Source organism: Microcaecilia unicolor, chromosome 1 (assembly GCF_901765095.1).
Source record: "Microcaecilia unicolor chromosome 1, aMicUni1.1, whole genome shotgun sequence".
Lineage (NCBI taxonomy): Eukaryota > Metazoa > Chordata > Amphibia > Gymnophiona > Siphonopidae > Microcaecilia > Microcaecilia unicolor.
Window position 1 is genome coordinate 545,721,782 of NC_044031.1, and position 24,361 is coordinate 545,746,142.

Here is a 24,361-nt window from a genome sequence, read left to right on the forward strand (position 1 = left end):
GAAATGGGACACAAGGGCTCCATCAGTTACAAACTAACCCTGTAGAACTGCATCGTGAGCATCCTCAGCAGTCATGTTGGCGATGTTTCCTTTATACGTGCCACTGCTGGCAGGTGGCCACCACATCCATCCATCATGTTGGGAAAGTGAACTGTATGATAGAAAGTCTTTCCCGTGTCTTGCGCTTCCTGCTTGTCATGGTCGTCATCACCAATGTCCGTGCCGTGCTCGTCAGTGCCCTATTCCTCCTTCTAAACCTACTAAATTACCTGCAGTTCCATTCAGTGACCTGTGGGGTCACTGTAGAGTGGTGGAGGCAAACTGGTGATGTCATCAGCACTGAGCCCTTCTTAAGCTGGCTTCTGAGTGTACTCAGTGTTTTGGCATTTATCATTGATTAAGCCCAGGCCTGCCTGGGGCTCTGCTAGTTCCAACTACTGTTTCTTTGTGAGGTCGTGGCCTGAAGCTTTGCCTACAGCATTCTCCTTATGCTGTGTTCCAGTGGAAGTCTGCTTCAAGGCTGGTAGTCCTGAGAGGTAAAGCTTTGCTACAGCTTTCACCAAACGCTGTGTTCCTGTGAAGCCTGTTTTCAAGCTTGGTAGTCCTCAGGAGTAAAAGCTCTGCCTACAGCTTTCACCTTTGTTTGGGTCCAGTGAAGCCTGCTGTCAAGCCTGTGAGTCCAGAGCCTCCCATGCCTCAGCTGAGATTTTAGTCGCCCACCGTAAGTCCTTGGTCGCTGTATGCAGCGAGTGACTTTGTGCTGTGCTTGGGTGCTGTGCAGGGCTTCTGCCTTGGGAGCATCGGCTCAGGTTTGGCTTCTTCACCTTGCTTGCCTTGGGCGCATCGGCTCGGACTGTTCCTCTATCTTGCTATGCCTTGGGAGCATTCGGCTTGTGCGCCTCAGTGACTGTTTGCTTGTCTTAGGTGACATCCCTAGTCTTCTGTGAGCAGAGTGACCTGTTCTTGCCTCTACCTGCGGTGCAGGTCCTCAAGAGACGCTTTCTTTTCCATTTGTTTTGCTCCTACTCCACTCTGGTTTTGAGGAATCTTGCTGCGGTTGTTCAGCAGCTCATCTGAGTATACTGACAGAATGAACCCTTTTCTTAACCACTAGCAGTGTTACCTCTGTCAGCCAAGTATTGCCCATTTGTCTTTGTCCCGCTAGGGCGGGCCCTTTGCCTAGTCTGTTGTGTTGTACTGTATGCCATATGTTTGCATTGCTTTGCTAGTATTGAGATGCACAGCTAGGCTGCTTATGTTTGATTTCCCTATACAGCTAGGCTGTTCTACTTTACCTTAGTCTATGTTTTATGTTTGCCTTGCTTCAGCTAGGTTAGACTGTATAGTTAGGCTGCCTGTTTTCCTTTCTGTGCCATTTGGCTACTCTTTTAGCCTTGTGTTTTTGCTACTAATAATCTGCCTCAGTTCATCTCCACTTGTGGTCCAGTCCAGCTCTTTGGAGTTGTCTTAGTTCTGAGGGGACTCAGTCTACCCAGAGGTGGTTGAGTGATTCTCACGCGGCCACCTCTGGGCCAAGGGCTCACAAACGTCACACTGCTATTCTGAGGAATATGGACAGACAGATAGGACATATGAGGAAAGGGGACTATTGAAGAGAGAAAGACTAGATAAGGGTTACGAGCAGGTGACAAGTTAGGAATTAAAAGCAGCATCAAACAGGTAGGCCTTTAGACCGGATTTGAAGGCGGCCAGGGATGGAGCTTGACGTAATGGCTCAGGGAGTCTATTCCAGGCATAAGGTGCGGCAAGATAAAAGGAGCGGAGTCTGAAGTTAGCGATGGAGGAGAAGGGTACAATTAGGAGAGATTTGCCTAGTGAACACGCGCCGAGGCCCCCTTTTACTACAGTGGGTAAAGGGGAAGTCTCTCTTTTTTTTTTTTTTTTTTTTTAAAGAAATGGCCATGTAGCGAGTGAAGCACTTGCCACTTGGCCATTTTGGGGGTAGACCTTACTGCCATTCATCGAGGTAGCGGTAAGGGCTCCCGCTCTAACCTGGTGGCAACCAGATAGCACGCGGCACTGCCCGATTATCACTGGGTTCACACCGGCGTTACAAAAATAAATATATTTTTATAGTGCCAGATATGATGGCGCACTAGGGGGTGGGAACTACAGCCGGGCTGCTGCAGTAGCCCGGCGGTAGCTCCTTTTTAGTGAGCGGTAAGCCTGCATTGGTCTTACCTCCTCTTTGTAAAAGGGGCCCTTAGAGAATAATAACACAACCACTTTGCCTTGTTCCGCCCAAGCGGCCTTCCTGCAGCCTGAGTTTTTATTTAGAATACTATAAGCTCTATTAGACTTACACTGTGAGCCAGATTATATGCCATTGTTATAATGATGCATCGATAAGTGTATTGATTTATTTGTAAAAAATTTATATACTGCCATTCACATAAAAATTATGCATCAAAGCAGTTTGCAAACATGTGGCTGGTTGTTGAAAAATAGTGAAAAATTTGGAATGATGAGGGTAAGTGATGTATTGTAGCAGTTGCCAATACGTTTACCCCTAAAGAAAGGGAATGAGAGTCAAATTAGCATCTAGTAGACCATGTTGCTGTATAATAGGTGATTTTTGTATGTTTAAAAATAATGTTTTTAACAAGCACCCCACTGGACTGATGAAGTTGAGTATGGAATTAATTTCAATCAGTGTACTAATGGACCATGTAATTTGTAATTTTGCTAACTGTTCACTTTAATTCAGTCATTTCATCTTGAAATAGGTTTTGTTAGAGAGGAGTTCCATTTATCTGTGGATTGCAAAATTCAAAAACAGTGCATGTGAGGTGGTGATGCAAACTTATGGCTTGATTTCCCAAGCTTGTTTTATGCCCATGACTTTGATTAAGTAGCTGTCTTAAGTCATTTTTCTCTTCAGCAATTGCAACACTGTATTTTCCGTTTGGTTCTAAGGGTGGTCATAGTACACTGCCTTGAAGGAAGTTATGTGGTAACTTTGCTACTCATTCCTAATTGAAACTATATAGCATAAGCACTTAAGTTGCCTATTTGCACTTAACAAGAACTGTTCTCTTAATCATAAAAAAGACAAAAACTCATCTTTAAGCCAATGATAGTCTAATTTAAAATATATGTTTAAAGCATTGTATAGATTACCAAAATAGAAGGCTAAAAAGTAGGATTTTACAATTTTTGTTGATAAAACATGATCATAGTTTCTGTGATTATGTTTAGGATACAGCAGAGTTCTGGTAAGTGTCATTAGGGATAATAGGGAGGTTGCATTTAGGTATTCCATGCTATTAAGTCTCTTGTTTCACAGCCACTTCACTGAAACTGCATCTTTAATGCATCAATTTGGGGGCTAAATATACATGCTAAAAAATAAGACTGGCCGATATTCAAAGTGATTTAGCCAACTACTGCCTAGTTAAATCTCTTGGTCGGAGCTAGCTGCTAATTTTCAGCAGTACTTAACCAGCTAGGAGGCCCTTTTACTAAGTCGCGTAAGCGTCTACGCACATCCAACATGCACCAAAATGGAGTTACTGCCTGCGTGGCTCTTGCGGTAATTTCATTTTTGGCGTGTGTCCAATATGTGCATCCAAAAAATAATTTTTGTTTTCAGACGCGCACCAAGTGGCATTTGACGCACGTAGGTCATTACCACCCGGTTACCGCGTGAGACTTTACCGCTAGGTCAATGGCTGGCGATAAGGTCTCAGACTCAAAATGGGCACGTGCCAATTTTGATTTTGCTGCACATCCATTTTTGGCAAAAAAAATTTTTAAAGGCATTTTTTGCAGGCACGCTGAAAAATGGATCTGCGCGCACCCAAAACACACGCCTACACTACCGTAGGCCATTTTTCAGCGCACCTTACTAAAAGGACCCCTGCTGAAATTTGCAGTACGCACCTAACTGAAAGCCGGCTATGTTGGGGGCGTTCCAGGGACGGAAGGGCCAGGTTTCGGAAATAAATGGGACCTTATTAAAGTCTGTCCTATCTTTATGTGCTAACTCATGGCCACTTAAGTGCTGAATATTGACTTAAGCAACTATGTATTAGCTCAAAAATAACCAGATATTCAAAGCTGAAGCCCGGACAGGGTCCAGCTTTCAATATCCAGGAATAACTCTGTCGGCAGTGAGCCAAATGCTCACCACCACCAGTTGAATATCTGGCCCATGATTTTTCATTTTGTTACTTTTAAATGTGCTTGAAAAGAATCCCATAGAACACTTTGCTTCCCCTGAAGCATAGAATTCCAGTCATATTAAAATAATATCAGGTCCTATCCTATTTAAATGCTGGCATTCCTTTCTTTTTAATTAGCACGCAAACCTCCTTGTGTGTCCACACATGTAGGTAGTATATTAAGCAACTGTTAAACAGTAAATAATGTGATATCCTTGAAAAGCTAATCACAGTTTTTGCTAAAGGCTGGAACCAAAATATAAGGATTTAAAGTGGATAAACTGAGGACCAGTTTGATTTCCTGCATGTTTTTAGATATTTATTTCTATCTATATTCTGAATAAACTGATTTCACATGTGATCTGGGTGTCACTAAAGTCTGGTGTTAGCCCCTACCTCTGGACATCCTGGGAGTTGCAAAGAGGTCTGTTCCCTGATCATCAGCATAAATCTACCTCTTGTAGTGAAGCCTCAACCCAATAGGAGACTGGATGGGAGTTGTTGAAGTAACTTGTAACATGGCTCTCGCACCCGGCTTAGCATCAGCCCAGGTGCAGTATGGAAGCAGCCACGTTGAAGGGTCATTTTTCTACCAAGTTAACCGAAACATTAATCAAGCACAGGTCAGCGGGGTCTCTGAACTCTTAGTGAAAACAAAAGAAAAAGACCAGGAGCGGGGTTGGAGGTCCCTTCATATGTAAACTAAGAGAGGAAGGAGCACTAGAGCCTCAGGAAGACTCATCCTCAGGAGATGCTCCTACAGCCCAAAAGGAAGGGGATCCTATACCAGATAACTCAACTATGGTTCTGGGGTTCCGGCTGAAGAGCCTAGAACAAAACAAGTAAGAAGAGTGCAAGGGAGAATCAAGTCTTCTTGCCATGAAAGGAAGAGAATAAAGTTATTGTATACACTAACATCTATAAAAGAAACTATAACTACCTTAGGTGTTCCTTTACCTACTATTTATTTTGATTAATGATCACTTTGACCCCTGATGGATTACTATTAAATTTGTAACTACAGTTACTTGACTGAAAAGCTACGAGCTACGAGAATGGTATGGGATTTGCGTTACAAGATGTACGAGGAGAGACTTGCTGACCTGAACATGTATACACTGGAGGAAAGGAGAAACGGGTGATATGATACAGACGTTCAAATATTTGAAAGGTATTAATCCGCAAACGAACCTTTTCCGGAGATATGAAGGTGGTAGAACGAGAGGACATGAAATGAGATTGAAGGGGGGCAGACTCAAGAAAAATGTTAGGAAGTATTTTTTTCACGGAAAGAGTGGTGGATGCTTGGAATGCCCTCCCGCGGGGGGTGGTGGAGATGAAAACGGTAACGGAATTCAAACATGCGTGGGATAAACATAAAGGAATCCTGTTCAGAAGAAATGGATCCTCAGGAGCTTAGCCGAGATTGGATAACAGAGGCGGTAGTGGGAGGCGGGGCTAGTGCTGGGCAGACTTATACGGTCTGTGCCAGAGCCGATGGTGGGAGGCGGGGATAGTGCTGGGCAGACTTGTATGGTCTGTGCCCTGAAAAAGACAGGTACAAATCAAGGTAAGGTATACACAAAAAAGTGGCACAGTGGGAAGCGGGGCTGGTGGTTGGGAGGCGGGGATAGTGCTGGGCAGACTTGTACGGTCCGTGCCCTGAAAAAGACAGGTACAAATCAAGGTAAGGTATACACAAAAAAGTGGCACATTTCTTGGGCAGACTGGATGGACCGTGCAGGTCTTTTTCTGCCGTCATGTACTATGTGTATACAGTGAACTTATATCTGTGAGCATCACTATCAGGAAGGTTCAATCACACAGATACAGGAAGAAAGCTTCAGGAGTGAATGTCTTGAAGCCAATTCTCAGTGGCATTCCGTGGTTGCCTGACACCCAGGGCGGATCGCCACTGCTCAACCCCCCCCCCCCCCCCCCGGGTGCAGGGCAACACGGCACCCCTCACCCCACACAGTCCCCACTTGCCTTCCAAGTTCCAGCTCCGTCCACCCCAGTGTGACGCCGCCTCCCCCCCCCCTACGCAGTCCCCACCTGCCAACCAGGTTCCAGCTCTGTCCACCCCAGCGTGGCGCCCCGCATCTGCAGCGCTGCTGTAAAAAGAAGAAAATCGCCTCGTCGTCGGCCCTTCCCTCACTGTGTCCTGCCCTCGAGGAAATAGGAAGTTATGTCAGAGGGTGGGACACAGTGAGGGAAGGGCTGACGACGAGGCGATTTTCTTCTTTTTACAGCAACGCTGCAGATGCGAGGCGTCACACTGGGGTGGACGGAGCTGGAACGTGGTTGTCAGGTGGGGACTGCGTCGGGGGGGGAAGGCGGCGTCACGCTGGGGGTGGACGGAGCTGGAACCTGGTTGGTAGGTGGGGACTGCGTCGGGGGGGAGGCAGTTCCATGCCAAGGGGGGGGTGTGGATGGATGGATGGAGCGGAGCACCCCCCCCACCCATTGACACCCGAGGTGAACCGCCCCCACCGCCCCGCCCTTGCTACCCCACTGCCAATTCTTCCCACCTCCCTCCCCCATTCCAGATAGCTTACTGCAGTAGGCACTGGCAGTGCAGTCATCTGAGGACACTCCCCCTATCCAATATCTGTCCCCTCTCCCATCCTATCATGATTACTGTAGTTCTCCCCCCTACCCTCTTTGTCATGTCTATTTATCTGCTACACTATCTTTTCTTCTTTAGTCTATAAGCCGCCTAGCTGGCACTGCTGATGGGTGGGCTAGTAAGTCATAAATAAACTTGAAATAAAACTTGAACAGAGATCCATCTGGGGGTCCCTACAGACAGGTTGGAAAATGCCCATTCAGTATAAAGCTATGTCACTTGCACTTCTGTTCAATTGGGGGGAATATTTCCAAATGGTTTGATTTGACACATACTGTGATCAGAATGAACTTCACTCCTGTGTTTATAACTTCCATTTATTGCATCTGTCCACAGAGAACCAAGGTAGCTACAATCGCATAAAACACAAAATGTCATTTACCATTTACTAGTGTAGCCCCGGCCTTTGCTTAGGGGTGTGAGGTAGCCACAAGGACTCATATAAAAAATTAATAATATTTTGTCTCTCCCTTTAGATAGAGAAACACATAATAAAATACAGCTGAGCAGATCACCAATACAAATTAAAGGGTCTTTGAGGACAGAGAAGACCTAGCTCAGGCCTAAACTGGATAAAATAAAAAAAAGCAATAACCAAAGAGGCATAAAAAACAAAATGTATTTTTAAATTATTTTTAAAAATGTGTTGGGGTCCTTTTACTAAGCAGCACTAAAATGTGGCCTGCACTATGACTAGTGTGTGGGTTTCTCTGCGTACTGAGGACACTTTTAGCGCAGCTGTAAAATGGCTGATTTTTTCATTTCTTCAATTAGTGGCCATGTGCTAATTTCCCAATTAAGTTACAGTCTCGTTTCCCATATCTCACAGATAGGGAAATGGTTTCCTCCAAAAGACCTTCCATGAATTTTACCACTTTCACATCTATTCAACCATCAAAGATTCCTATATCACAAAAAGAATTAAGTGAAGACCAGACCATCCTGTTAGAGTAACCAGCATATTACGTTTTTGGCTACCTAAATCAGGTGTAAAAAAACAAATCTCATGCCTGGCAATCAGCATATGTAGGATCTTTAACTATCTGCTAGAAATGCTGCAGGACCATAGCCAAAAAGTAATCATGACATGCCCCCACAGGCTCCTCATCCCAACGGATATTAAAAATACCCCCCAAACAAGCATATTTTCATTTTCTAAATTATCCACAATCCATTGGTAGAAATACCTGGGGTACTTAAGGATCCCTATAAGCTTACAAAATGGTCAGTAATACTTGTCCCATGAGCTTAAACAACAGGCATTCAAGGCTCACCATGAGCAAATTTACCACCATCAACACCCCAAAACTAAATCTACCAATTTCGGAGACCCTGAAAATTCTTGGAGTCACCATCGACCGGCACCTAACATTTGAGAATCACGCGAAAATCACAACCAAAAAAATGTTCCACTCAATGTGGAAATTAAAAAGAGTAAAACCATACTTCCCAAGAACTGTTTTCCGGAATTTGGTTCAATCACTAGTACTCAGTCAACTAGATTACTGTAACTCACTCTATGCTGGCTGCAAACAGCAAATACTCAAAAAACTCCAGACAGCCCAGAACACAGCAGCCAGACTCATATTTGGAAAACCAAAATACGAAAGTGCTAAGCCCCTATGAAAGAAACTACACTGGTTACCACTCAAAGAACGCATCACGTTCAAAGTATGTACCCTAGTACATAAAATCATCCACGGTGAGGCCCCAGCCTACATGTCTGACCTGATAGACCTACCACCCAGGAATGCTAAAAGATCATCTCGCACATTCCTTAATCTTCATTTCCCCAATTGCAAAGGCCTAAAATATAAACTAATGCACGCATCAACCTTTTCCTATATGAGCACGCAATTCTGGAACGCTCTGCCACGTAACCTAAAAGCGACCTATGAACTGATCAACTTCCGCAAACTGCTGAAGACCCATCTCTTCAACAAAATATACCACAAAGACCAATACATGTGAAACCCCCACACATATCTAGTTACGTTAAGAATGTCTATATCATATTACTATCATGATTTCCATTACCATGGAATCAAAACACCTCTGTAACACTAAATGTCAATTCTCCTATCATTTCCACTACCCATGATATATTGTAAGCCACATTGAGCCTGCAAAGAGGTGGGATAATGTGGGATACAAATGCAATAAATAAATAAATAAAAATTTATTTAGCTTATTGAATATGATTGCTCACCTTAACAAGAGGGTAATTCTATAAAAGGGTGTCTATTAAGAGCCTATTCTATAAAGGAAGGTAGGTGCTTACTTTACTAATATAACCAGGTATGAACATGAAATGTGGTTATGTTCGAGCACTTATACCAGCCATAGAGGTGGTGTAAATAAGGTCACCTAGGTGCCAGAGATATGCGCATAACTTACAGTATTATATAAGTTATGCATAACGGTGTGAGTCCTGCCCATGCTCTATCCAGACTCCATCCATGTGTATTCCCACCAGTAAAATACACACTACGGCAGATATACTCGTATTGACACACTAGCACATAGCCAAATTTTTGGCATTTATGCTTACATGTTTCTATACGCGCATATATTCTGCCTAAATGTCAGTGCCTTCTGTATAGAATAACTGGGTAGGCAAAGTTGTGAAATTTCATCAACATCAGACACAAAATATCAAGCAAATTATCCCTAGAAGCAAACAGTAGATGTTTTTCTCCTAACTGAAAGCATATTTATCAAACCTACTGCTGTATTCCTGGAAAACGATCTCAAGCTCTCATATTCACTGTTAATGCTCATCTGAACACTTGCCAAAGAAAGCCACCTCCTGGAATTCTTAATGTGTAATATGTACAGGCAACATATCAAGATGTTCTTGGAACTTCTTTGTAATCATGCTAGTGGCGTCCAGTACGCTTGGGACACTTTCAATGTCTTTCTGCTAGGCTTTCATTGTTTTTGATTGCATTTATTTATTTGGCTTTAGCTCATGCATTTTCAGTAGTAGTCTTTTTTTTTTTCCAAATATTTTATTAATTTCCAAGAATACAAATAACAGGAAAACAATGATGGAAAAACATAGGAAGCAAGAAACACAACAGGTGGGAAAGGAAAGAAGAGAAAAAAGGAGGGGAAAGCATCCAGGTGTTTAACAAATAAGTCCTTTGTACTGGTTTAAGGTGTGGCCTGAATAGTTTGGAGGTAGTTGTCCAAAATAGACCAAATTTTTTTCTTAGATACTATCATCCGACTTTTCGCAGCCATGGCAAGCTCAGACTTCTGATGCTGCAGGACTGTATTCCACCAGAAGTGAATATTCAGCAACTGTGCATTTTTCCAGTTTTGCAAAATATGCCGTTGAGCAATAGTGAGGAGAATGTCCAATAGTTTTGATTGCGGGGAGGTCAAATCAAAAGTTGCATGAACGGACTTAAAAATTACAATTGAATAAGTCAGGTCATCAGTTATGGGCAAAAGTTTTTGTATAATATTCCAAACAGCCTTCCAGAATTGAAAGATCGGAGGACACTCATATAACATATGAGAGAAAGTACCCACTTGCAGCGAACAGTGCCAACATTTGTCTGATGAGCTCAGGCCAGCAGTAGCAAGTTTTCGAGGAGTCCAATTGGTTTTATGATATAAAAAAACATAGACTGTAAAACCGCTGCAGAAGAAAGAGGTTTCATAACTTTAGACCAGAAACAGAACCACATATTTTCATCTACCACAGACTCTGTATCAAGCTGCCAATTATGTTGAAGGGCAGTATTGAAGTTGTGTTCAGTAGTAGTCTAAGGCAGGGAGGAGCAGCCTAATGGTCAATGCTTCAGGCTTTGATCCTGGCAACCTGGGTTCAATTCCCACTGCAGCTTCTTGTGACATTGGGCAAGTCACTTAGGGGCCCTTTTACTAAGCCGCGTAGGCACCTGTGTGCGCCCAACGTGCATCAATTTTGAGTTACCTCCTGGCTACCGTGTGGCCCTTGCGGTAATTTAATTTTTGGCACACATCTGTTACGCGCATCGGAAAATAGTTGTTATTTTCTGGCGGGCGGCAGAAACCAGGCGGTAATCATCATTCTACGTGCGTAGATGATTACCGTGTGAGACCTTACCGCTAAATCAATGGCTGGTGGTAAGGTCTCAGACCCAATATGGATGCGCGCCAATTTTTATTTTGCCACATGTCCATTTTCTGCAAAAATTTTTCAAAAAAGGCCTTTTTACAGGCCCACTGAAAAATGGATCTGCGTGCGCCCAAAATATGCGCCTACACTACTACAGGCCATTTTTTGGCGCACCTTAGTAAAAGGGCACCTTAACCCTCCATTGCCCCAGGTACAAAAACTTAGATTGTGAGCCCTCTAGAGACAGAGAAAGTACCTGCATATAATGTGTACAGCAGTGGCGTACTAAGGGGGTGGGGGCAGTCCGCCCCAGGTGCACGCCGCTGGGGGGTGCCGCGGCGCGTGCCTGCTCCGAGTTCGCTAAACTTCTTTGCTCATTCGCTGCAGCTCCCTCTGCCCCGGAACAGGTTACTTCCTGTTCTGGGGTAGAGGGAGCTGTAGCGAACGAGCAAAGAAGTTTAGCGAATTCGGAGCAGGCGCATGCCGCGGCACCCCCCCCAGCGGCGTGCACCCGGGAGGGGGGTGCATCGGCGCTCCGCCCTGGGTGCCATCCAGGCAAGGAACGCCACTGGTGTACAGTGCTGCATACATCTGGTAGTATGAGGCAGTATATGGATAGTTGGTGGAACTAAATATACTTATACCCCAGTATTCTATATATTGCGCTGAGATTTCCGTGCATATATCAAAGCATATTCTATAACAATGCACATAAGCTAATTGGTTAGCAAGCAAATCAGCGTTGATAATTGGATATTAACAACCAATTATCAGCACTAATTGGCATTCATTAGAATTTATGTGCAGAACTGTCTAAGTGTATTCTGTAACGTGGTGCCTGTAAATTCTAAGTCGCGTAGTTGAAAAGTGGGCATAGCCATGGGTGTGGAATGGGCATTTCTAAAATCTATGTGCATTGTTATAGAATACACCCGGTCTGCGTCAGGATTTACACCAAATTTTACATGGCATAATTGCCTGCAACTAAATTTAGTCATGTGGAGCAGCGCTCAGTGTATTCTATATACCACATGGAAATGTAGGCTTATTCTGTAAAGTACACCTAAATTAAGGCATACTTTATAGACTACAGTTAAGCGAATTTCATTTTGGCACCAAATTTTTTAGGTGTGATATATAGAATCTAGTCCATAATGCAGTCACTGCTGGTAGCTGCACATATAGCAAAAATATTCATCTAATATACATATGGCTAAGAAGTTTAATTTATGGATGCTTTTTCACAGGCCTAGAATAACCTGCTTTGCTATATGGGTAGCAGCTGAATATTGCTTTTATCCATGTAGTGGGTCATTATGCCCTAACTATACCCCAGCACTATTTATTTATTTGCAGCATTTATATCCCACATTTTCCCACACGCTAGCAGGCTCAATGTGGCTTACAGTAACCGCATTGGCGAACGCCAAGTATGGTAGGGGTTAAACAAATACAATTAAAGTAAGGTCAGGTAAGGTAGGGGTAAGTGGGTATAATAAGTGACAAAGAAAGAAGAAAGAAAATAAAATTGTCCTATGCATGTGCTGGGCAATTCTGTAACAGTGCATCTATATTTAAGTGCCTACTTTCCTTTATAGTGTAACAGTTCAAAAACACAGCTATAATTTAAGCACAAGCACTTATATCAGCCATAGAGGTGGTGTAATTGTGCACACTCAATTTGCCATTGAGGTGGCGGTAAGGGCTCCCACATTAACCCAGCAGTAACCAGGCAGCGCACAGCACTGCGCTGCAGGGAAAAAAATTTCTGGAGCGCCAGAGATGGCGCACGCTCCAGCCAGAACTACTGCTGCTGGTGGTAATTCCAGATTAGCGAGCGTTAACCCTGCGTTGGGCTTGATGCTTTGAAAAAGACCACCTCAGTGTAACAGGACTGGAATCCTGACATTGCACCCACTGTCTGAAATCAGTGTTGGTTTCACTTACAGCACTGCTCTCCTTTTCATTGTTACTGATGCTGTCGTCTTCATCTGCAAACATCTGATCATATTCAGTTTCATTCAGCACATTGCATTCATCAGCAGAATCACAAATATCAGAACCATTACCTGAGCTTTCTTTTATCATTAATTTTACTGCTTCAGCAGCTGAAAAACATGTTCTTTTCTGCTTACCATTACCAAGGGCTGCTCTGTTTACAACTTTCCACTTCCAGTTACTTCTGGTTCATCTAATTGGTCTGGTGATGTCTGATCTGATGATGAAATGGCCCACAGCAGTGCACTTATGAGCCTGGCACTTGCATATTGTTCATATGTCCCATGGAATAGGGCATACAATCAGGAAAATATAGATGCCCCACTGTGTGGGATTGACAAGTTGAAAAAGCTAGTTTTCATGGGCTGCAAATGGGTCAGGTAATATGTATGAGATAGATGTTAAGGTCCAAAAGGGAGACCAAAATATATAAGCAGTGGTCAGAAAATAGCCTGGTCTGGGGAGACAGATAACCAAAGACACCAGTGTGGCAACAACAGAAATTTATTTTTTTTTTAACTTGCATTAACACAATCAAAGAATCATCTTTGACATGAAAACCAAACAAGTTACATATGAACCACAAAACGTAATGGAAAGAAAGTAAATTATATATGGTCCACAACTGGGAAGAGAACCAAGAGAATAAGTCCACAGGAAGTTGGACAGAAAGCCCAAAAAATGGGAGGACAACCTCTCTATATTTCACAAAACAGCCTGCAGTATTATGTAGCACTATCTGAAGCTCTAAAAACTCCTTTACCCTCAAGGAAATATTGCAATTGCACTGTTCAATGAAAATATATCTGCTATTTTGATAGGAAACAAAACATTTACATGGAAAGCACAATTGAAAGGTGGCCCCCAAGGAAAGAACAGATTGTCTCAAAATCAAGAACCTTCTCCTTCTAAGTTGCGTCCATCTGGAACCATCCGGAAAAATTGATTTTTTTCACCCAGGAAATTTGGATTAGTAGATCTCTATAAAACAATCTAAAGATTGCTTCTTTGTCTTGTAGAAACGCAATGGAAACCAATAAAGTGCTTCTGCCTAGAACTTTGATCTCAGAAGATTTCAAAAGAGCTGATGCATCTAACTCTGGTGGTTCTGCCAACGTACATAAGTACATAAGTAATGCCATACTGGGAAAAGACCAAGGGTCCATCGAGCCCAGCATCTTGTCCATGACAGCGGCCAATCCAGGCCAAGGGCACCTGGCAAGCTTCCCAAATGTACAAACATTCTATACATGTTATTCCTGGGATTTTGGATTTTTCCAAGTCCGTTTAGTAGCGGTTTATGGACTTGTCCTTTAGGAAACCGTCCAACCCCTTTTTAAACTCTGCTAAGCTAACTGCCTTCACCACATTTTCCGGCAATGAATTCCAGAGTTTAATTACACGTTGGGTGAAGAAACATTTTCTCCAATTTGTTTTAAATTTACTACACTGTAGTTTAATCGCATGCCCCCTAGTCCTAGTATTTTTGGAAAGCGTGAACAGACGCTTCACATCCACCTGTTCCACTCCACTCATTATTTTATATACCTCTATCATGTCTCCCCTCAGCCGTCTCTTCTCCAAGCTGAATAGCCCTAGCCTCCTTAGTCTTTCTTCATAGGGAAGTCGTCCCATCCCCGCTATCATTTTAGTTGCCCTTCGCTGCACCTTTTCCAATTCTACTATATCTTTCTTGAGATGCGGCGACCAGAATTGAACACAATACTCAAGGTGCGGTCGCACCATGGAGCGATACAATGGCATTATAACATCCTCACACCTGTTTTCCATACCTTTCCTAATAATACCCAACATTCTATTTGCTTTCCCATCTCTAAATCATTTATAAATATATTAAAAAGCAGCGGTCCTAGCACAGACCCCTGAGGAACCCCACTAACTACCCTTCTCCATTGTGAATACTGCCCATTTAACCCCACTCTCTGTTTCCTATCCTTCAACCAGTTTTTAATCCACAATAGGACATTTCCTCCTATCCCATGACTCTCCAATTTCCTCTGTAGCCTTTTATGAGGTTCCTTGTCAAACGCCTTTTGAAAATCCAGATACACAATATCAACTGGCTCCCCTTTGTCCACATGTTTGTTTACTCCTTCAAAGAATTGAAGTAAATTGGTCAGGCAAGATTTCCCCACACAAAAGCCGTGCTGACTCGGTCTCAGTAATCCATGTCCTCGGATGTGCTCTGTAATTTTGTTTTTAATAATAGCCTGTACCATTTTCCCCGGCACCGACGTCAGACTCACCGGTCTATAATTTCCCGGATCTCCCCTGGAGCCTTTTTAAAAAATGGGCGTTACATTGGCCACCCTCCAATCTTCCGGTACCACGCTCGATTTTAAGGATAAGTTGCATATCACTAGCAGTAGCTCCGCAAGCTCATTTTTCAGTTCTATCAGTACTCTAGGATGAATACCATCCGGTCCAGGAGATTTGCTACTCTTCAGTTTGCCGAACTGCCCCATTACGTCCTCCAGGTTTACCGTGAAGTCAGTAAGTTTCTCCGACTCGTCTGCTTGAAATACCATTTCCGACACCAGTATCCCACCCAAATCTTCCTCGGTGAAGACCGAAGCAAAGAATTCATTCAGTCTCTCCGCTACGTCTTTGTCTTCCTTGATCGCCCCTTTTACCCCTCGGTCATCCAGCGGCCCAACCGATTCTTTTGCCGGCTTCCTGCTTTTAATATACCGAAAAAAAATTTTTTTTTTTTTTTTTTTATAACTTTATTTATACATTTCACATATACAGTACCAAGAATACCTCTTGTACAATCAAGGAGAACTGTAAGAACATTTTTACACTAAAAAAAAAATCTCCATCAACATACTCTCCCGCCTCCCCTGTTAGTCCACAACTGAGGCCAGGGACCAAGCCACTATTCTGGGAAAAGTAAAACCAAAATTAATCCACTCAAAAGAAAAAGGCACTGTAGGGAGTCATGGAAGGCCATTATAGCTGAGGTGGAGATGTTACCACCGCCCCAGGTGCCGGAGAAGGAGTCCCCCTGCCCCCCCCGGGAATCCAGGAATGCTTTTAATTGAACCGGTTCAAAAAACACATATTTTACAGCATTCAGCTTCACCACACATTTACAGGGATAATTGAGCCAAAAAAGGCCCCCCAACTGAAACACAGTGGGGCGCAACTTAAGAAAAGCCTGTCGCCTCCTCTGCGTTACCTTGGTCACATCAGGATACATCCGTACTTGTACATTCAAAAACTTTTCTTTCCGATATTTAAAGAATAACTTCAAAATCCTATCTCTCTCAATCTGTGTAACAAAAGTCACTATAAGGGTAGCTCGCTCCCCTTGCCCCTCTTCCCCCTCCAACTCCCGAATAAAGTCCAAGGTGTCAAACCGCCCAGCAGACTCCTCGCTAGCAGCCCGCTCTCCTTGAACCCCTCTCTTGAAAGGCTGTAAGTAATAAATCTGCGAGATAGGCGGGCATGCCGTCTCAGACACCTTCAACACCTCAAAGAGGTATTTTTTAAAAGTCATTATCGGTGCAATCAACTGTTGTTTGGGAAAATTGATCACTCGCAGAGTATTAGCCCTCTGCCGATTTTCAAGCGCCTCAATCTTCCTGTGCAACCATTTACTATCAGTAATCATAGTAGTCTGTACAGCCTGAACCGATTTAATAGCCAAATCATGGGCCTCCGCTCTTTCTCCCACAGTCTTTATTTGCAAGCCCAATTGAGTAACAGTCTCGGTTGGAAGCTGAGAGGCCTGTGACAATAATAACATTTTCTGGGACAATGAAGTTTCCAAAGTAAGCAATGCATCCCAAATAGTTTCCAGTGTAAAGTTTGGAGGTTTTGGCAAAAGTGAAGACTTACTCAAAACTTCAGCACTCCTCTGGGATCCCATAGAGAAGCCGGCCTCCTCCTCCGTCTGTTGCCCCCCTGGAGCGCCGCCTCCCTGCACGCTGGAAATCTCCCCTTCCGGGGCCTTCTGTGCTCTCCTGCCGAGAGCAGGTCCTGACTCTGAGCCATCCGCCCCCTCCTCGGAGGCCAGGAAGCCCCGTCCGCTCTCGGCTCTCATCGTCGCCGGCATGGGAGGCGGTTCCCTCACCTCCTGGCTGAGCTCCGTCTCAGGCAGCAGGGACGCTTCGCCTCTCTCCGCCCCTCCCGGCAGCAAGACGCCCGAGTTCAGCTGGCTGCCTCCCACCACCACGAAGCGATCCATCGTGCCTGAAGCGGGTCCCGCGGGCGCCCCAGGACCAGGCACCCGCTTACCCTTCCGCTTCGGCATTCTCCAGGTAAAACGCTATTGCGGGAAAACTCCACGAGCTACTTCGCCGCGCTCCCTTCAGGCCGCCATCTTGGTCCCTCGTCCCCCCGAAAAAAAATTTTACTATGTTTTTTTGCCTCTAATGCTATCTTTTTTTTTTCTAATCCCTCTTGGCCTTCTTTATCTGCGCCTTGCATTTGCTTTGACACTCCTTATGCTGCTTCTTGTTATTTTCAGATGGTTCTTTCTTCCATTTTCTGAAGGCGTTTCTTTTAGCCCTAATAGCTTCCTTCACCTCACTTTTCAACCAGGCCGGCTGTCTTTTGGAGTTCCGTCTTTCTTTTCTAATTCGCGGAATATGTATGGCCTGGGCCTCCAGGATGGTATTTTTGAACAGCGTCCATGCCTGTTGTACAGTTTTTACTTTCTCAGTTGCCCCCCTAAGTTTTTTTTTTTACCGTTCTCATTTTATCATAGTCTCCTTTTTTAAAGTTAAACGCTAACATATTTGACTTTCTGTGTACAGTTACTTCAAGGTCGATATCAAAATTGATCATATTATGGTCACTGTTATCAAGCGGCCCCAGTACCATAACGTCCCTCACCAGATCATGCGCTCCACTAAGGACCAAGTCTAGAATTTTTCCTTCTCTCGTCGGCTCCTACCCCAGTTGCTCCATAAAGCTGTCCTTGATTTCATCAAGGAATTGTATCTCTGTAGAGGGTCCCGATGTTACATTTACCCAGTCTATATTTGGATAATTGAAGTCACCCATTATTATCACATTGCCCATTTTGTTCGCGTCTCTGATTTCTTTTATCATTTCTGTGTCTACCTGCTTATCCTGGCGATGCGGACGGTAGTACACTCCTATCACCGTTTTTTCCCCTTTTATACATGGAATTTCAACCCACAATGATTCAAAGGTGTGATTTGTGTCCTGCTGAATTTGTAATCTATCTGAGTCAAGGCTCTCGTTAATATACAATGCTACCCCTCCACCAGTCCGGTCCACCCTATCACTATGATATACTTTGTACCCCGGTATGACAGTGTCCCACTGGTTATCCTCCTTCCACCAGGTCTCAGTAATGCCTATTATATCCAATTTTTCGTTTAGTGCAATATATTCCAACTCTCCCATCTTATTTCTTAGACTCCTAGCATTTGCATATAGACATTTCAGAGTATGTTTGTTGTTCTTATTTGCATGATGCTTAGTACCTGACACTATTGATTTGACATCTTTTGTCTGATCTTTAGTTGTATTTAAGGGCACCTGGTCTACCACGGTCTGTTGTGCAACCTCACTATCCAGAAACCCTATCTTCCCTGTTTGTGAGGTATCTTTGCAAGATACCTTTTCCCGAACCATGCGCTTTTGAGCGACTGTCGGCCTTCCCCCCATTTCTAGTTTAAAAGCTGCTCTATCTCCTTTTTAAATGCCGACGCCAGCAGCCTGGTCCCACCCTGGTTTAGGTGGAGCCCATCCTTTCGGAATAGGCTCCCCCTTCCCCAGAATGTTGCCCAGTTCCTAACAAATCTAAAACCCTCCTCCCTGCACCATCGTCTCATCCACGCATTGAGACTCTGGAGCTCTGCCTGTCTCTTGGGCCCTGCACGTGGAACAGGTAGCATTTCAGAAAATGCTACCCTAGAGGATCTGGATTTGAGCTTTCTACCTAAGAGCCTAAATTTGGCTTCCAGAACCTCTCTCCCACATTTTCCTATGTCATTGGTACCCACATGTACCAAGACAGCGGACTCCTCCCCAGCACTATCTAAAATCCTATCTAGGTGACGCGTGAGGTCCGCCACCTTCGCGCCAGGCAGGCAAGTCACCAGGCGATCCTCACGTCCACCAGCCACCCAGCTATCTATATGCCTAATGATCGAATCACCAACTACAACAGCTGTCCTAACCTTTCCCTCCCGGGCAGCACTTGGAGACATATCCTCGGTGCGAGAGGATAGTACATCCCCTGGTGGGCAGGTCCTGGCTACAGGAGTACTTCCTACTTTAACAGGGTGATGCTCTCCTTCTAGGAGACCTCCCTCCTCCAAGGTAGCACAAGGGCTACTAGACTGGAGATGGGACTTCTCTACAACATCCCTGTAGGTCTCCTCTATGTACCTCTGATGATCTCTAGCTATATATCTTCTGAATAGAAGACAAATTAGTTTCTGAATATTTCAACACTAAAGTTAGCGATTCTTGTGCACACAGTACAAAAAGTAATCATGGATCAAAAAAAACCCTGAAAATGTTTTTTTTTGTTTTTTTATCTTGCAGTATAAAACAGCAGAACAAAAAAAAACAGCGGATTGACCTCCTCCAAGACAGAATCTATATAAATGTGCTCCACAGAGTGACATCATATGGCTACGCTCTTCAGACTCTGCTGTTTTACTTTGTTCACCATACTTGGCGACAATTAAGTCATCGAAGCGATATGAAGACCTTATTTTAGAGCCCCTGACGCAGCCCTTGTGTGTGAAACACAGTCTGTGTCAGGCACCTAATTTACAATAAAGTTTTAACTACACTATTGACGTATCTGCTTTGTTTGTTTCCACATGGGATCTTGTGGATCGTCTGCCTTGCTGTTTTTTGGGACTAAATTTCCTGTACGTCATCATAAACCACACCTAATTTAGGGGTATGTTTACTAAGCTGCGTTAGCACTTTTAACGCGCCTGTAAGTTTAAGGCGCATTAAACGCTAATGCGCCTATACATTTCTATGGGTGCAATGGCCTTTAACACGCATAAAGCATTTACGCACATTAAAAACGCTAACGCGCCCATAGCACCGCTTAGTAAGCATAAGTGTTAGCGCTTTTTATTTTTGGCAGCGATACTTTAGGCGCCATATATAAAATCTAGCCCAATAAGTTTTAAAAAAGTAAAGGTTGGAAAGGTTAAGAAGTAACATTCAGACAGTTAACAGGAGAAAACAATGTGGTTAAGAGAACAATGTAACAGAGGTTGTAGAGATAAAGAATGGAAACTATGAATGATACCTGTTCATTGTGCAAAATAAGATGTGACATTCTATTGCATGGATGCATAATAATATGTGTAAAGGACAGTTTCAAAATAAATAAATAAAAAAGAAAGTGCAAAAGGAAATATTAATAAAACCTTTACTAAAGACATGGTAAATTAAGAATCACAGTTTCCACAGCTCCCCAGAAAAACTATTGTAGTTTATTAACCAGCCAGGATTTTACGATTAAGTGCATCTTTTGCACATCTCACTGTCCTGTTGATGTAGCTGTGGTTTTTCACATTGCTTTTCAACGCAAAGAAGAAAGAAAAGCAGATCTGCCAAAGAGCTTCCTTGCTTATGAATGCATGCACAACTGCATAACCAAAGATGATCTGAAAATTGACCTTTTCATCTTTTCTGCCTAGGTGCCAGCCTGCTCGATGACATCCAAAAATATTTTTGGTTCCATCATTCTCAAGGAGACACAATGACTGTCCAGGACCCAACCCTGATGAATCTCTGCGCTGCCGTTTGGGCTGTCGTCTCCTATGTAATTGCTGACATGGAAGAGATGTTGCCTAGGTAATGAAAGTGAAAAGAAGACTTGTATTCTCCAACGCTGATCTTAAATCCAGCATGTGGTCCACAGCTGTGTGGAATTTCTTTTTCTTCCTTTCATCGAATTAAATCATCCTTTTGGTACTTATTTTGTTCTTCAGTTTGAGTCCTTGCATTGCTCTAATTGTTTAATTCCTAATGCTTGGTATTTTTTGTTGTTCAAGTAATATAATGACATGTTACACTGTAAATGTATTGATCCTGTGTGAAAGAAAATCAATCTGATTAAATCTACTGTGCATTGTGCGGGCTGATTTAAGTTGAGACAAAATGGCTTTGCATTTTCTTCTAAGATTAATAAAGAATGGCATATTCCACAAATCCTTGCAAGTTACAATAATGGACAAATGTTACCTTTGATATTTTTAACTGTGCTAGAAACTGCAAATTGAGAATGAATGCCTAACAATTTATATTCTGTCTAAAGAGTATAATCATACAGTATTTTCTTTTTTTTCACTGACATGTTTGTTATACCTAAAAATGTGAACATTTACTATGGTGGCAATTCTATAATTGCTTGTGACACCAAGATTCTGTTACAGAAGACTAGCATTAAGTTCACTTTGGCACATGTCAATAACTGTTGATGCCTAGTTGTGCCAAAACTATACATTCTGTGAATCTCACATGCACACTTGCAACCACTGCATATCCGCATTTAAACTTTTAATGAGAGGAAAAACCTCATACTGCTGTGGCCACGCTTGGTTACCTTTGACCAAAAAAATGCTGTTGGCTCACAGTGAAAAAGTAATCATGGGTGATCTAATCTATCAATATGGTATAATAATCCAAAACACTTATCTTTTTGTATTCTGTATTGTGTCAGTGCGTCGTTGCGCCGTGAATACTCTGTAAGAGTGAGGTCCCGACGGACCCGTTTCGCTGCCGCTTCTTCAAGTGTCCTCACCATACGACATTAGGAGCCCTGGGAGCTGTAACACCAAAGGTAACCAAGCCTGGCCACAGCAGTATGAGGTTTTTCCTCTCATTAAAAGTTTAAATGCAGATACGCAGTGGTTGCAAGTGTGCATGTGAGATTCACTGAGTGTATAGTTTTGGAACAAAGGGGTGTGAATCGGATCTATTTTGAAACACACAAGATGCCTACTTTTGGCCTGAAGTTTGCATAACTCATAGTATTCTATAAATTACATCTATATTCCAGAGACACACCTATGACCTGCCCATACTCCACCCATATTGATGTCCCTTCACTGTTTCAGCTAAGCAATATTGACGTGAATGTTACAGAATAGCACCCATCACTCATATGCGAAATTGCCAATTAGTGGCACCAGTTAACCACATAATGTACGCACACAGTTACCCCCTAATTCTATAAAAGTTGCCAAAAATTGTGTGCGCAAATTTGGACATGCACCCAATTTGCACATGTAAATTAACTGAATAACAAACTAATTAACGCCAGTAATTGGCTTTTTAACAAGCAGACCGGCTTGAGACAAGTGGTGGTGCAAAAAGCCATTAAGGAAGTGATCAGATGCTTTTGAAACCCTTTAAAAGAAAGAAGCCCAATACTGTAGTGTCTCAGAAGCCTAAGTGCAAGGCTAAGAAGAAAGCTGATGCTACAGAGCCAGCAAATATATTTGCAGAAAAAAATCAAGTTGCTCAAGAAAATTCTGAGTCATAAAACATTGAGATAATTCCAAAGAATCTGCTTTTGACACCCCACGCCACTTCTCTAGTAGATAATAAGTTAGGAGGATAGGAGATAGTTCATTTTGAGGTGCATGAAGAATTTCACAGAAATATTTCAGCATCATGTCCTTATGGAAAATTGATCAATCTCAATACTAATCTAATACTATTTTCAACTGCATCCAGTTGATTTCTCTCACATAGTTGATCTGGATTGATTGTTCTTCAGTAACGTTTCCCTCCTAGAAAATTTCCTTCTCTTCTCACTTTATGAGATATTCCACTCACTCTCTTCCTTTACTCCCCCTCACTGTCATGAAAGATTCCCTCAGGTATCTCCTGTCATTTGGTGTTGGCCTTGGTCAGCACCCTAAAATACAATACTAACATTTATATTCCACTAGATACCATAAAGTTCACTGTGGGTTACAGCTGGTTGAATGCAGCTGGTTAGTTACTAGGAAATACAAATCATAACATTTTCATGCTTTATATGAAACAATTTTTAAACCAAAACTATTCTAAATTTGTACTTTAAAAAATCTTTGAAATAAAAATGTTTTCAGTTTTCGCTGAAAAGTGGAGATCTGTCTCCTGGAATATCAACTCGTCTGAATAAAAACAAAATCCAAAATTCCTCTTTCCAAGAATGTCTTTTTTGATGATCCTTTCTGAATCTTCCTGCTAGGATACCCCTCTCCAGAGTCTCCCTGATTTCACTTGTTTTCATCTATCCCAGGACTAGAGGAGTGCTTGGGACTCACCACTGAATGTAAGGGAGCTATGCACCTGGGAGCAATTTGTGAAGTCCTTCAGTGCTGCCTAGGGTGCCCGGTTGGTGTCCTGGCATGTGAGGGGGACCAGTGCACTACGAATGCTAGCTCCTTCCATGACCAAATGCCTTGGATTTGGTCGTTTTTGAGATGGGCGTCCTCGGTTTCCATTATCGCCGAAAACCGGGTACGACCATCTCTAAGGTTGACCATCTCAACATTTAGGTTGACCATCTCTAAGGTCAACTTAAATGTTGAGATTTGGGCGTCCCCGACCGTATTATCGAAACGAAAGATGGACGCCCATCTTGTTTCGATTATACAGGTTTCCCCGCCCCTTCGCCGGGATGTCCTTAGAGATGGGCGTCCTTAGAGATGGTCGTCCCCATTTGATTATGCCCCTTCATGTAAGGGGCAGTTCTAAAACTGAGCACCTGCATTTACGTTACTACTACTACTTATCATTTCTAAAGCGCTACTAGACGTACGCAGCGCTGTACACTTGAACATGAAGAGACAGTCCCTGCTTGACAGAGCTTACAATTTAATTAGGACAGACAAACAAGAGATAAGGGAATATAAAAGTGAGGATGATAAAATAAGGGTTATGAACAAGTGAATAAGGGTTAGGAGTTAAAAGCAACATCAAAAAGGTGGGCTTTTAGCTTAGATTTGAAGACAGCCAGAGATGGAGCTTGACGTACCGGCTCAGGAAGTCTATTCCAGGCATATGGTGCAGCAAGATAAAAGAAACGAAGTCTGGAGTTAGCAGTGGAGGAGAAGGGTGCAGATAAGAGAGATTTACCCAGTGAACGGAGTTCCCGGGGAGGAATGTAGGGAGAGATGAGAGTGGAGAGGTACTGAGGAGCTGCAGAGTGAATGCACTTACAGGTCAATAAGAGGAGTTTGAACTTTATGCGGAAACAGATAGGAAGCCAGTGAAGTGACTTGAGGAGAGGGCTAATATGAGCATAATGACACTGGCGGAATATTAGTCGTGCCATCCATTGGTTTCCCTTTCACTGAAGTCACCAAAGTGGGCGTGACAGGAGCCCATCTTGTTAGTTGGGAGCATGTCGCACATGGCATATTTGGCATTTGCGATGCTCCTGCTGGTGTAAATGCAGGTGTT

The 24,361-nt window shown here is 43.2% G+C and overlaps 1 protein-coding gene across 4 annotated transcripts in view; it reads left to right on the forward strand.

Moving 5' to 3' along the window:
• CPQ (carboxypeptidase Q) overlaps window positions 1–23,077 on the forward strand; it is a 418,318-nt gene extending 395,241 nt beyond the window's left edge. For all 4 annotated transcript variants that reach the window (XM_030217024.1, XM_030217015.1, XM_030217038.1 and 1 more), the window contains one exon: window positions 20,599–23,077. In XM_030217024.1, coding sequence (XP_030072884.1) covers window positions 20,599–20,759 — 161 coding nt within the window. In that variant the 3' untranslated portion in view covers window positions 20,760–23,077. The remainder of the gene's footprint in view (window positions 1–20,598) is intronic.
• The last annotated feature ends 1,284 nt before the right edge of the window (window positions 23,078–24,361 follow it).